This window comes from Carassius auratus, chromosome 35 (genome assembly GCF_003368295.1).
Source record: "Carassius auratus strain Wakin chromosome 35, ASM336829v1, whole genome shotgun sequence".
Lineage (NCBI taxonomy): Eukaryota > Metazoa > Chordata > Actinopteri > Cypriniformes > Cyprinidae > Carassius > Carassius auratus.
The window spans coordinates 1,599,543-1,615,206 of NC_039277.1; the positions used below are offsets into that span (position 1 = coordinate 1,599,543).

Consider the following 15,664-nt stretch of genomic DNA (forward strand, 5'->3'; position numbering starts at 1 on the left):
TGCGTTTCAGTCTTGATAGTCTCTGTAATTTGAAATCATTTTTAAACATCTTACCCTGATCCAGAACTTGCTCTTCTCTCTTGGGCTCCTGCAGCTCCACAACGTCTGCGCAAATCACAAAAGACAAATATAGACTTTATACCAGGCTTCTGGATTCACAGTAATAATGCAATCATCCCACAGTATAAGATCTTGGTCGCTCTGCCTACTCAAAGTGTGTTGCATGCAGAATCTCAGAATGTTTATTTTTGGATGGTACCTTTCTGAGGAGCTGACTCCTGCTTCATGGACATCATGTGACCTGGACTGACCGGGATGGGGATATTGGCCTCAGGAGGGATGTTTCGGAACAGTTCACTACTGCCGTCCTCTCTGCAGCTCATGTAGGGCACAGCACGGGTGTTGTCCATGTAGTACATGATGTAGAAGTTACACATCTCATCACTGGAGGTGCCTCTGAGAGCAAGGAGATAAGGACACATCAACAAGCTGCTAGGACAAAATGCCAAATTACAGCTCCGAGGATGAAATTAAACTGCAAATAACCCACAGAACAGCGTTTGTCTCAAATGACACACCACCGACCACCAACTCTCTACACACTGCAGAACGGCAAGCTCCTGTTGGGTTTCTATTGTTTTTGCATTTTTCTCAGTAAATGAGTATTAACAGCTATATATAATTAGTTGACAAGTTTCTACATGATTCCAACATGCTTGTTGCTTGAACTCCTAATTACACTTACCATGGGGTGCACTTACTTTTTCACAGCAGTGCATGTGTAATGGGACCAAGCATCTCCGATGTATTCATGTGTGTGCATATGTCTCTGGCCTCAGTGGGCAGTTCTTGGAGCCAAAGGCCAGACTGTACGTCAGCAGTCATCTTTATATTTTTATCTTGTGGACTTGAGTTGGCTGCGTGGGTGAAAGCGTTGGGCTTCCTGCGAGATGCGTCAATGCACTATTATGAGCTCTCTATATCACCATGGCAACAGGAACGGCCGGGCAGAGGAACACATACGTCTAAGGAGTCACGCTCGAATGGAAAATGATGAAACCCAGACATCGATGAGCCAATCACGCGCTGTGTTTAATCACTCTTTAAACATCACCCAGTCACCAGCTGTCTTACAGCGTGTCACTTTAACAGACAGGTGTTCAGAGACACTACAGCATGCAAACACAGAGAAACACCAACAGCACGCACAACATCACTCATCTAACACACGTACTGCCACAGGAAACAAATCAAACGAAAATAACAGGTGAACTCTCCCCAAGGAAATCTGACATCAGTTATGTGTTTTAAACAGTCTGGTTAAAACAACAGCAAACTGAGACTCAATTATTGGTAGAAGATGAACTCACCCGATCTGGGTGTCAGTGGTTCGCCCTTCTCCTGTGAACACACAACGGGCCGCCAGTGTGTCTCCATTTCTTACATCAATGGTGTTGGCGACTGGATAAAAAGCCTAAACACGAGTGAAGGTTAAAGTTGTTGTTTTTTGCAAGCCAGAGAGAAAAACATAGCAAAATAATAATAACAGAAGCTCAAATGTGCTTGCTCGCCAAGAAATATCTTCACTTGTGTTTCAAAGATGAACAAAAGTCTTGGGTTTTTGTGATGACAAGAGGGCGAGTAACTGATGACACATTTAGCTTTGACATGAACCTATTTGCACACCAATTTGCAGACCCAGACCCATGAAACATGTTATTAGTTTTTGCATTATTGACACACTGTTTTCCAAATGAATGTTGTTCAGTTGCTTTGACGCAATGTATTTTGTTTAAAGCACAATATAAATAAAGGTGACTTGACTTGACCCAAACCAAATGGCATTCGTATTGCCAGTTATTTTCAGAGCTCTACTCATCTCTGCATTATTGCAGCTTTATGCATTAAATGTATATAATTAGAAAATTTCAGGTGTTATCTAAATTAGGGCTTTAACTAGTTAGCTATTAATATAAATAGGTAGTTATAGATAATGTGACTATGGACCAGGGAAAACACTGATGAGTCTTTAACATGACTGACATCTCTTAACAGAAACAAATGATGCATTTCCTTCTGACATGTTGGTGTTATATCTTTCACTTGGATGTTATAAGTAAATACAGCTGGATAAAACAAAAACTGTGTGCATCTTCATTCAAAATGTGATTATTTTAAAGGGGACTGTTTCTTTTCTACACCCGAGACTGTATTAACCCATCATGCTCGACCAGGCAGAGTGGACACATAAACACACCTGTGGCAATAATGGAGACTGGCGTCCAATCTGAGTCCACTGTCCATTTCGAACCCTGTACCCACTCACAACTTTACCTGAAGACACACAAGATCATGAAAATGCATGTTACTACCACAAAAAGAAAAGGAGAGTTTGCAAAGACTGAATAAGAACTATATGCACATACATATTTTATTAAATGCAATCTCACCGAGGCTGTGTGTGTGCGTCCTGAAGGCAAATGGATACATCGGGGAGGATGTGTACGTGCAAGCAATGTCTGCATTGGTAACTGCAAACACCAAAACCATCAGACGGCATAAATAAGACGACAAGCATTCATATCCAATCACAGCCTTCTAAGTAAAGCTAGAAACCGTTCACAACCCCAAATGCCTGCTTTTCAGTGCCAAACTGGTAAATAGTTGAAATGGTTCCCATGTTGGTGTACCTTTCTTCCCAGGAGGAATGACAGTGTCCACAGACATCATCAGATACATGCCAGCAATAAAGGGCTGTCTGCACAGAGCACACAACACAGATTCAGTTACACACGCTGAACTGATAAAACACCACAGAAATCTTGAGATGAAGGAATGATGATTTATACTGTAAAAATGACCAAAGAAGTACTCCATTCGGAATAAAGCAAAAGTCTTCTGAAGACATAGCTACATTAGAACTTTGTGTTATAAGCCGACCCAAATATAAAAGTGTTAATTCACTGAAAATCCTTCATTTTGCGGCATCTCTAAAATCTCATTTTGCAATTGTGTTCAATTCACAAAGCTCAGTCGTATCAGGTTTGACACCACTGACTGAAGAAAATCATTCTCGTTTGGGACAAGAAGAAGAGCAGTAAATGGTGAAAAAATGAACCAAATACGTCTTATGAATAAATCACAGATATTATTTGATCTAGCAGCAATAACTTACGGTTTGGAAGTCATTCTTAAAGTGAGTCCTGAGCAGTCTCTGTGATGATCTACAATCAAGACAAGATACAGAAAATACCATCTAAAGACGACAAAACACTGCTCTTTATCACCGTTACACCTGCCAGACCTTGTGCAAACACTGCTGCTTTAAACAGCACAAACACACACACAAAATGGTAGTAAATGGTAGTAAATACATCAAAATGGTAGTAAATGATGACAAAATGTTAATTCTGGACATACAACTCATCCGACACAGGCCATTTCTGATCAGCTCTGGATCTGCTGTGTTCTTCTGTACTCACCTCTAAAATATGTAGCATCACCATAGTGAATCTGAAGCACAAAGTAGTTAACTCTGGTGTCTCCTCCAACTTTAAAGCCAACATCTGAAAAAAAGAAAAGAAATGCAAAATAAGACCAAACTTTAGTCTTTTATTGTTTTTCAGAGAATATCCATTTACTCATGATCCCTTATGAGTTACACTGTAACAGCTCTGGCTGAACTCCGAGTAAAACGATCTGAGACAGAGACGAGAGACAGAAAGGAGGGCACCTTTGGGGAGTTTGGTTGGAGGAGCGTTCCTGGCCCAGGCGTACATGATCTTGGCCTGATCCCGACACGTCCCCAGCTCTTTCCCACAATCCCTGAACAATGCAACATACGAAAACATGTCAGAAATGTTCCTTTAGTTAAGAATGATTACTCATCACAACAGACATTTACAGTAAGGTCACTCTGTACCAACTCAACCGGAGGTCCTCAGCAAAAAAATGTGTATTTAGAATTATTTTATGTATTTTTTCTGGTATTTTTTTTTTTTTTTTTTTTGCCATCTTCATTTTAAGGGCCATATATTATTCTATTCCACAAATGTGCGTCCCACATTTCGTTGTTCTACCATTGAAAGTGGGCCAAATTGAATAATTTGTACATGGAGATGCATTGAGAGATTGTTAATCCTCCTTTACATTTAATATTTTGTTTTTCACTAGTTATGTTTATCTTTCTGCAGGATAAATATTCCCAAAATCCATCATTCTAGCTGGGGAAGTTTCAGAAAATTTGGTTGTTTTGACACAGAATGACCCAAAAGTGCAGTTTTATTGTTTTCTATGAGTCAATCTATGAGTACAACTGGTCGGGATGCTCAAACAAAGTATTTTTCAGGAGTTTATCAGAAAAGTCTTTCCAGGATCCAACACGTCATATATGTGTATCTGTATCTTTTCTTTACATTTACAACATCTCTCAGTTTCTGATGTGTACATTTCCCCACAAACTTCTCCTTCCACCTGACAGAAACATGTTTCTCATAATACACATTTCAGATTTTTCTGTCTTCACCCTTGTAACACCTCTAGTTTTAGTTTTAAACATCGAAGTGTATCCAGATATCCCATCATGCCTCTGCGCTGGGGCTGCCGATGACTCACGGCATCTTTGAATTCAGCACATTTTCTGGGTTTGGTATAATCAGCCTATTTTCATGCATCTGAAGCTTCACATCTCACACTATGAAAGCGTGCAAGCCATGAGAAAACGCCCTGCAGCATCTGCACCATGAATTTTTCATAATACGTGAGTGACATTAAAGAGAAAAGCATTGGGCTATGGCAATGGAAAACTGCACGGTGAAGACTGATAACAGGGAAATGAAGCGGCTGTAGTTAAAATGAGACAGAGACACTTTATATGTCCGATATGTTTCAGCTTTGAGGTGTGTAATAAACGACCCTGGCTTTATACATGCCTGTTTGAGCAGATTTGGTGTATTGAGGTTTGTTTATCAGGTTATATAGCTGTAGTGTATTTACAGCAATGTTTGTGAACTCATTCTTTTGTTGTTCATCTAATCACACGACCCATGGAAAGTGAAGAAAGGATGAAAACCAGGTCTACATCTCGCCTCTTCAGGTCATCTCAGATGCTGTTGTCAAGGTGCACACGGTTGCCACAGTAACAGGCAGTTTTCTCTCCTGCTCTATAGAGCAATGGTAGGTTTGTAAACTTTGCTTTGCAATCCTTTAATTTGTCATGTTTGTGTGCTGCTGTGTGTCCCTGTGTTTAAAAAGCAGCGTGTATGCTCTTAAAATAACAAAGAAAAGACACTGTGCCAGACTTTAGACCAGGTTTGAGTTGGTCTATGGTGCAGTCTATTTTCACAACCATGGGCGCACAAATGAGCGCAAATGCTTTTGCTAATTAAACGACGTGGTGCTTGACTGACACTACCAAAACACAATCCCGATGTGCCTTACGCCGAGTGTATGATAGGGTCCTCACAGTTCTGATATTATATCTCACATTTCTAATAAGGAAAAACATCTCGTCATTCTCTCTTTTCCCCTCAGATCTTCTGTTTTTTCGCGCTCTGAATTGACGAACTCAACTCAAACTGTTTTTGAGTTAAGTCAATTTATAAAGTGTGAATTTGGATATATAAACTTGCATTTGCAAGTAAAAAAAAAGTCAGAATTGTGAGATAAAATAAATAAATGTTATGTTAAAATGTTAATAGTAAGGTTTGTATGGCTAATACAATACATCATTGAACAGCAAATGTGAATATTATAGACCTATTGTTTAAATCAAATGTATGCTTTAAAAGTAGAGTAATCATAGCAATTTTCATCCAAAATATGTTCATTTAACCCTTTAACTGCCTGCTCAACCAAATGGTTGATTTGTCACTTTATGGTAAACGTAGAAAAGCTAAGCTAATGTTTTCAGATAATCCTTTCTGCTGTCAGAATGTACTATTTGCTGAGAAATATAACTTTCTGATCATTCATTATAGTTCATATTTTCTGATTTCCATAGTATGTGTATGAATTCCGGTACTTTTTCCATAAAGTGACATATCAACCATTTGATATTTTAAAAATTATGGGACGTGTTGAAAAAAAATACATTGAGTGTGGTAACTAATGACATAAGGAGATAAGAAATGCAAACAAAAAATTTTTCAAATGCTTTTTTCTTGGTGGGGCAGTTAAAGGGTTAAACATCAGCATATTGCTTCAAATGGCGTCTTTGATGACAGTATTCTATAAAAAATATTTGCATTCCGATCTTTACATCAAATGGCACAAATATATATATATATATATATATATATATATATATATATATATATATATTTTTTTTTACCCATGTACCTCCACTTGTTCCCAGTGTTTTTCTGCAATCACTGACATAACTGTGAGGTTTACTCTGAATTGGTCTGTAGGGAAGCAGCAGTTGTTGCACGCATTATCCAAAGCATTGAGATTAATTTAGGTAATGATGCAGAGTTGTCCAAATAACAAGCTTTAATGACACATTTACTCAAGCTGTTTTAAAAATTGTATGATTTGTACATTGGATGAATTCTATGGTGAATGGTGAATTTATATATCTACACGAATATAAAACTATTACACATATACTATACAAATACCTACTGTACAGAGACAAATGTCATCAAACATGCGACAGAATGTCAAAAAAGAATTAATAATTGTGCCACTAGAGTAACTATAAAAGTCCACACTGTCACTTTTGATACTGCATCCTTACTGCATAAAAATCTCTTAATATTTTTCTAAAAAAAAAAAAAAACGATTTTGTGCAACTGACTAATTTGTGTCAGCAAATCAAGGAAAGTATGGTAACAGCACAAAAACAACAACACATCAGTCCAATTCTGCAGGAGCCAGGAGTGACTCACCAGTATCCTTGGGTGGCATACGGGGTTTTGCAGCCGTATAAAATCATGTGGTGGGCTGTGTCCATACTGGCATGGGGAACAAAGTCCACTGAAAAGATAACAGTGTTAGAGTCAGTAATCTTAGTGAGAACGTAAGATAGAGAGGAAAGCATCTTCAATGACAGTCAGCTGTTTCAGTGTCATAACATTTCTGCTCATAAACAAATGCAAAGCCTCTTTTTGAATGTGGTTTCACACACAAACAATTATTAGAAATGTGCACTGAAAATAATTTGATGTAGGATTTACTTTTGCTAGTCAATAAAGAAACAGCAAGAGACACAGTGAATTAAACATGACTTTTTAAAGCAGAAAGACAGTATTGTAATCATTTAATTTACAGCTTTTTTTTTTTTTTTTAAATGCATGTTTAACAATTTATGTTTGCATGAAACCTGTGAGGCGTTGTAAAGGGTGAATGGTGTTTGCTTGGCTTCAACCACAATCTACCCATATAAAAAGTGATGGATATCTCCCGGAAGGGCCTCTCTTTCTATTGAAGCTATGAATAATAGATGGGATGATGATTGATGGTGTTAGTAACACAGAGATAATGTAACTCTCAGAAACATGCAGACATCTGGGTGGACCTGTTACTCTACAAACTACAGCCTTTCTTCTCTAAAGACCACACAATGAAACACAATCCACTAAAAGCTGAAGTCAGTATCACACAACCAATCAGCTGTTACAATGACTGAGAGCTCACACAACGTGCTTCATTTCAAGATGGATATCAGTGAAACGTATGATAACGTGTGGTTTAATGGCCTGGTAAGCACACAGCAGGAGAGAGACCTTATACTTCAATGTTAGCAGAAGCAGATGCAGTCTCAGGAGAGACCGGCCTGGACGAGATTACATCTTTAAAGCCTGATCAGATTAAACATTCATTTCATCATCAGGATCAGTTAAATACCGAACAGCATTCACGTATATGAATTCAAGTTTACTGTGCACACAGACCCAGCAGACGGTCCTTGTTCAGACATTACAGTGCAAATGCACTCGTAAAAATGAAGCGGCCCGGTTTCATTCACTGTGTTTAAGCCCTCAATTCTTCCTTGTTCAGACTAAAGTCTTTGTCTTGTTCATAGATGGTTCATGGTGAGACTTCCCGTTCTCTCATGTTGTTGACTGACTTTAGATGATTATTTAATAAAGTCAGGACTGAGACGATGATTAGAGATGATCATGTGCTCACCTATGTATGCCTCCCATGGCGTGGGGACAGGAACAGCCGTGCAGTAGTAGCTGTCAGACTGTTTTAAACAAACACATGTCAGACAGTTTCTATCACAGACACACATATTCACTGCTGGCCATGTTTACAAAAGCAGAACGAGCACTGAATATATACATGCAACACTTTGAGAAACTGAATTACACGTCAGACTAGACGTTGGTTTGTGACGCTCCAGTTCAGTGATAACAGAATTAAATGCACCAAAATAAAATATCTAGACATTTAAAAATATTTATTTCATGCAATATCTACACAAGTGCTTCAAACACATTTTAGGGGCAGCTGTTATTTGGCCATACAAGCATGCTGCAAAGTAAATACTGACTATTTTATAACAAAACATAAATATAACATAACACTATATTGCATGTGTAATTTGCTAAGTGCCCAAAAGGTGAGAATTTTAAGCAAAACTGAATTATATATAAAAAAAAAAATCCAAGATTTATTATTTGCACCACACTAATAGCTTATGATTATATAATGCATATTTTATATATGTGAATATATAAACTGTGAATTATAACTGTGAAACTTTTAGTCTTGCACTCTATTTATTTACTAACTGCTTGTTTTCTTAAAAAGTATATACTGTATTTTTTTGTATTCTATCTATTTTTGTTTTCTTTTTATTTATTATACAATTAACCCTAACGAAAGGAAAATATATTTACCAATATATTTCTTAAAATTTATTGTGATATATTGTAATATATTATTTTCCCTTTTTATTTTCTAATATTTTATATATTTGAATACATTTGATAATATATTGATGATACATATATTTTATAATATATAGCAAAATATTCAAATGATTGCCACTTTCAATATATTGCAATATATATATTATAATAAATATATATAAGAATATATGCCTAATATATTACATGATATTTTCCAATATACTGCAATATATTTTTGTTTCACAAGGTAACAAAAGCAAAAAATGCCTCTTTGTCTTTATTATATACGTGTACTGTGTGAAGCTCTCTGAGACTTGTTATAGCACTTGTTTATCGTTGCTCTCCTGTTGATTTCGATTGCTTCCATTGTTTCACTTGCAAGTGGCTTTGGGTAAACCAGGGTTCAGCTGAAATACTAACTAACTAGATCAGCTATATTATGAATTCTGCTGTATTTTAATGTATTGTATTACATATGCTGCAAAAATTGCATTAAATATTTAAACAAGTTAAACAGGAAATATTGAATCTCATTTTCTTGTTTTTTAATCTTTGACTTAGGCTTGCTCTTTCTTCAGCTGCCTGAGGAACAAGGTTGAGTGCAATCAGCACCGTCACACACACACACACACACACACACATACATACATGCAAATAAAACTGCAATAATACTGCGCTACAATCTGATTTTTAAAGGTTTATGAAACTCTGAACTACATTTTCTGAGATGTTAAAAATGCCTTTATTTGCTGCACATCAATGTTAAAATCAATTAATTAAAAAGAAAACTAGTTACTTTTGTGCTTATGGGTTTCAAACATTCATTATCTCTACAGTACACTGATGACTCATCTGTGTCTCATTATTATTCATGAGATGCAAATGCATTTTTCTATGAGAAGATGTTTCTCTCAGTAGTTGAGAGACGTGTTTGTTTTCGTTGGTTAACAGTTTTTGTTCCAACACAAACATGACCCATCTAGTTTTTACACCTCGATGTAACCTTTCGAAAGCAATGAATAAACAGCACAAAATAAGAGTCTCTGTTATTAAATAGGCAACAGCACACTCATATAGACTTTCCATGCAAGTGCAGATGTAACTGGCTGTGCATTTGTTTTCTGTAATAAATCATAGCTGTGTCAGGATGTGTGTGTTTGCACAGTGTTCTTACCAAAGCATGCATAATATGTTCATTTTGATGCAAGGAAATGATGAAGTGCAGCATGGGTTTATGGGAAACTGTGCTGCTTTTAGCTCAAGGAGAGTGAAATCAGACAGAAGCCGTCTGTGCTGCCGTCTCTCCTCTTCCCACGCACACTTTCAAAGCATTTCCCAAAACTGTGCTGAGAGCTAACCGGTGATGAAGCAAGGGCTTTCATGAGCAAATCACAAAGATGATACGTCTTACCTCTGTTGGAATCACCCCAGGTACACGAATATCGAGGGAAAAGTTGTAAGGATTGGACAGCACAAAAGACTGTCTGGTCCTGGAGCAGTCATTGGGGTCTGACCAGGCCCTGTCCTGAAACCTGTCACCAAAAAGAGATGTGCGTTGCTATCTGTTCGCTAGGATGCATATCTGACAGACAGTGAAGTACTGATTTGAGTTGAGATGTTGAGTTTGTGTTCAGATCAATTTACTACAAATAACTGTGGTAACATCTTTAAATGGTTAACACCTAAGTTGGGACTCCTTAAATATACTTTCACCAAACTATTTTCTGCTTCTGCGATATTTGATGATATAAAATATTCTAGTCCTATTACAGAAACTTTTTGATGGCATTAAACCATACAATATATTTCAAAAAAATGAAAAACAAAACAAAAATGCTGATTTAATATCAGGTTTAAGATCAAACAGAATTTGGGAAACCACAGAGCATTTCATACGGCCTTTCTTTATTTGATAGGGTTATTTATTTATTTATTGAACTGCTTTATCATCCGTCATGTGTAATCAGACTGATTAGAAAAGAAGAGAACAACAGCCCTTAATTTAACTAATGCAGAAGGACAAAAAAAATTATATAGAAAAATTATATAAAGAAGTGATGCACTGAAATGTTGTCTGAGGCCCAAATCAGTGACGTTTAATTAGCTCTGTTTTGACTGTATTAGTGTTTATTTTGCACACAAAATGTGGTTAACTATAGCAGGTAAACATGCCAGCTGTGTGGACAGTGGAAAATAATGCTGAGTTGACAATTTAATCGATCAACTGACATCAATTCTTAAGCCCCAAGATCAACCTTTTAGTTTATGATGTTTGAAGAAACAAACAGTGAAGAAAACGAACAGTATTTGTAGCGTGCTGAACATAATCCAATAATCTCAGTAAGCTTTTCATGTTAAACAATGTCTTAGCTTTCAGCTGTCATTATATCACAAAAAAAGTTAAAATGCTTAATGTAAATATTACTGAATGTTTGTGCGTGTGTGCATGTGTGTGTGTTTCAACCACTGAAAGATGTTAATGAACATCTTGTAAACAATATATCACTTAACATTACATTGACCTCTAGAAAAGTAATTTAACGTCCATAAAGCTGAGTCGACTAGAAAAACAACTCTAATAACATTTCAGTAAATAGATGCAGTATATTATGTATTTATTATATTTACCTTAACCTGTTAATGATTTATTTATTTAATGTATGCTTGAATAAATGTGTCAAGAAAAGCTTTTATTATCGTCACTGTTTAAACAACGAACTGGAGCTGATAGAGAGCTATAAATCTGCCTTTTGTGCAACCTTGTGTTTGTCTACAGCTCATCAGCTTTATTTGAGTGAAAATAGTGATTCTGTTTATGATATGTAAAAGAAGCAGATCTTTGCAATAAGCTTAAATACTTATTAGATGCTATTTATACTTATAAATACTAGTTGCACGTCAGTATTGTTGTACATCAACAGGATGCATGTGTAAATGTATTTATTTATTAAAATTATTAAATAGACGCTGCCTTATTGGAACAGCAAAGCCCTCCCTTTGTCCTACCCACTCGAAGTGTTATGGTTTATTCTTTTCTCAAAAACAATGACTTTATTCTTGGAATAAACATTTTATTTATCTTATTTTTTTCCATAAAACTTTGAGTTTAATCCATATATTTAATCAAGCATTATAATGACTTTAATCTCAAAATGGTTTTACTTATTTTTTATTATTATTATTATTGCTTGGCCCTAATCCTCTTCCGTAGGTTTCTGTTGTCTGTCAAATGAAAAATATATTTTTTTATATTTCTGTAAAATATTCATTTCAGGGCATCACTAAAATAAAACTCTTGTTGGATCACTTGTTTCCATATAACAAAAAAACAACAAAATAAAATAAACATAAATAACAGCCCTAAAGTTAAAATATAAAAAGGAAACAATTCATGGTAACACTTTATTTTAAGGTGTCCATGTTTCACATGTTACATGTACTTACTATTATAATAACAATAAATTATGCATAATTACATGCAAGTAACCCCAAGCCAAACCCTAACCCTAGAATAAATACATGTAGTTAATTAATATTACTCAGTACTTAAATGTATAATCACACTGACAAGAAAAATAAAGTGTAACCCAATTCATTTTAGTGAAATGATGTGTAATTAATGTGCTAATTTTTGACTCAGTACTTATAATGAAGTATGATTTAAAAGGGACCTGGCTCACCTCTTGGACCTGAACATGGGGTTTTGGACACTGAGGCTGTGGCACTGAAAGAAGAGCGCAAACATGAGCACGGTGCACCCCAGAGCGCCCATCTCTGACCGGGACAGAAGAGAGCGATCAACAACAGAACTGAAGAGAGCCGATGTGTTTCAGTCCATCAGCCACAGAAACACTGCTCCGGATCTGCTGCTCTCTTCACTCGCTCTGTCTCTTCAAAAAAGAGCCATGAAACAGTCCTGGGCGGTCGAACACGGGCACACGAGATGAAGAGGAGGAAGAGGAGGAGACGGGCTTCTTGCGTCTCACGCTGGGCAGCACATATCACGACTGCAACATCAGGCTTCTCTCACAACCTGCAAAAACAGCAGCCAAAAAAGAAGAGGAGAACAAACAGATGACAATAAAACAAATGCACATTTCAAAATATAACCCAGCACTCTCAGAATAATCAGAGAGATCAGTTCTCACATCCCTACCACCATTCATGAAATATACATGCAGTCCGACTCTGAACAGAGACACAGAGAGAGAGAGAGAGAGAGAGAGAGAGAGAGAGCAAACACTGATCTAATCAAAGAGGACTCCCATAACAATACTCTCCAGGAGACACAGGAAGTGAAGGGGATCAGCACCATACTCAATATCTTAAGCGGGATTCTCTGCGAGACGTAGAGATGAACAGTAAATGAGCAGACCTGAGCCCCTGGGAATTATGGGAGGTATCGACAACATCCCGAGATTACCATCACAATACGTCTACATTCAGTGCCTCAGTCCAATCAACGAGACACACAAACAGTGTACAGGCAGATGTCTAGTGATGAAGAAGAGAGGCCTATCCAAATAAGACGAATAGAAACAAGCAGACGGGGAGGAACTGAAGGCTTACGCTCTTTCAGTGTAAGCTGAATTAATCGCTGAAATGATCCTCTTGACACTGAGGGAAATTAACATCTTGACAAGGAGCTGCTTGGTCTTTCTACGCATATGAAATCAAAACGCAAACGCAGTTTAACAGACTCTTACCTCGCATCATTTCAGGAATGAAGTAACGTTTTTTTAACAAATCTTGCAATTTTCACACAATAAACCAGGATTTTTATGCTTTATCTTTATAAATCAGTAATAAATAAATGACAATAAATATTAAATAAAATAATAACGCTATCGATTTTTTTTTACACAGATCTGTTGTTGTCTTCAAAAATGCAGAACGTTTCTGTTTTTAGTACATTGTTGTCGTGTTAATGTACCCAAAATAAAATGTTTAAGTTATTTTTTTTACTCCATGAATCTAAAAACATTAATGTTTCCACAAATCCCAAATAGACACAAATTCAGCATAACATCCCATAATGATTTTCCAGAGACACAGAATTAGATCAATTAACCTCAAAACTGCTTTGACTGGCTACATCAATCTTACAGATGGTAATATTCAGATGAAATGAAAAATCAAAGAATAGCATATCCATTCATCAAATGTGTTGTGATGAGATTTTGTGCTAGATATGGTCAAGAGGAAACCTCTTAGCCTACTTTCTGAAACAATATTAAACAATAAGGCATGACAGGCCATGCTATATTGTGAATATTGTCACAGCTAAAGGCTGGTCGAACAGAGAAATTCTGCAAAAGTCAGTAACCAATGTCAATCCACCTTTTTTTTATTTTACATAAAATCTCAGTTTGGTAAACAGCAGCAGTTTTCTATAAGTTGATGTGAATGATGGGAAACACTGTATTTACAAGTTGCATCAAATGCATTTGCTAAGTCAAAGAAAACAGCAGTCACATGTTCCTTAGCATCATTTCTGTAACTTTCAAGAATAATGATGTGATCTATAGAGCTACTTCCTCTCCTAAAACCACAGGGAGCATCACTTATAACAGACTGGACTCCATTATCCATACAAGTCTTGTATATCTGAAATATGAATCATTTGCACTTCTTTTAAAAAATTTTTTTTGCCAAAAACAATGCCAAACGACTGTGTTTAGGATTTGGTGATCTTTTTGGAATGGCATCCTTTTATATATTCAGAAACAGCATTTATCCTCTTACAAAGAGACTAAAAAAGAGGTAAAAAAGTAAAAAAAGAAAAGAAAAGCCATCTATGTACACTAGGCCCTTCCTCTTTTAAGATTTAGAATAAGTGGAAATCAATCGTTTGCACTCTTCATTAATCTACATTATTGAAGCCAAGTATTGATTAGGCTATAAAGGAACAGTTGTTTTTACAAATGATCCATTCATAATGTTCATTGTTAAAAGAGATATAAATACATGTGTACATTTGCTTAAATTCATCCCAAACTGATCCCAACTCCCTTTTTATAAGATCAAAACAGAAACTGGAAACAGTGCCATCACTAGGTCAGGTTATCATTCCCAGCATGAATCATCTCGCACGTCATCCATACCTGCTGCCAAATATAAACTCAAAGAACTGAGAAGAACACCAGTGTAATCCACAGAAACCGCTCACTTTTCATCAACCAGTGATGATGCTCATCCCAAACAGCCAGTATTTATTATGTGCATGGATCACGGATGAAGGGAGACAACTATCTAATGCTCTCCTGCACTTCCTCAAACATGCACCATTGATCATCCTGAAAATATCGGTCTGCACATGACAAACAATAAACTCTCACACCAATCTGCTAACACTAACACATCCACTGCATTAAACAGAGAGCACGAAAGAGTGCATGAGAAGACAAACATTCATAACAGCCTGCCTACCTCACTCGCTCATCACGTTAAGATCTGACGCACGGCAGAGAACGAGAGATGAAGTGCTGCTGTTTCAGCGCAGCCTGACTCACTGAAACAGAGAAGGAGGGAGGAGAGAGAGAGAGAGAGAGAGAGAGAGCAGCATCATCATCACACCCAAGAGCTGAAGAGAAGGTAACCATGGCAACCGCTGCACACCCACAGGGACTCACCGTCAGTTACCATAGTGACGTTCCCCAAGAGTCTCTCTCTCCTCATTGATCCATCAGTGTTTCAGCATCCGTTATACACAGCATCTAAACATCGCAGCTACGCCCACGCAGGCAGCCTTTGGGTCAAACTCAATTAGAAGAAACCACACTGCAACATAATCTACTCATTTA

At 36.8% G+C, this 15,664-nt stretch overlaps 1 protein-coding gene across 2 annotated transcripts in view; it reads right to left on the minus strand.

The window, feature by feature from the left end:
- LOC113053993 (peptidyl-glycine alpha-amidating monooxygenase B-like) overlaps nt 1-15,393 on the minus strand; it is a 34,987-nt gene extending 19,594 nt beyond the window's left edge. For both annotated transcript variants that reach the window (XM_026219191.1, XM_026219190.1), the window contains exons 1-14: nt 15,291-15,393; nt 12,542-12,894; nt 10,273-10,393; nt 8,134-8,191; nt 6,891-6,978; nt 3,734-3,825; nt 3,483-3,566; nt 3,176-3,224; nt 2,691-2,758; nt 2,451-2,531; nt 2,258-2,334; nt 1,371-1,474; nt 260-456; nt 55-105 (exon numbers count right to left, since the gene is read on the minus strand). In XM_026219191.1, the coding sequence (XP_026074976.1) occupies nt 55-105; nt 260-456; nt 1,371-1,474; nt 2,258-2,334; nt 2,451-2,531; nt 2,691-2,758; nt 3,176-3,224; nt 3,483-3,566; nt 3,734-3,825; nt 6,891-6,978; nt 8,134-8,191; nt 10,273-10,393; nt 12,542-12,633 (1,162 nt within the window). In that variant the 5' untranslated portion in view covers nt 12,634-12,894; nt 15,291-15,393. The remainder of the gene's footprint in view (nt 1-54; nt 106-259; nt 457-1,370; nt 1,475-2,257; nt 2,335-2,450; nt 2,532-2,690; nt 2,759-3,175; nt 3,225-3,482; nt 3,567-3,733; nt 3,826-6,890; nt 6,979-8,133; nt 8,192-10,272; nt 10,394-12,541; nt 12,895-15,290) is intronic.
- Between the last annotated feature and the right edge of the window lie 271 nt (nt 15,394-15,664).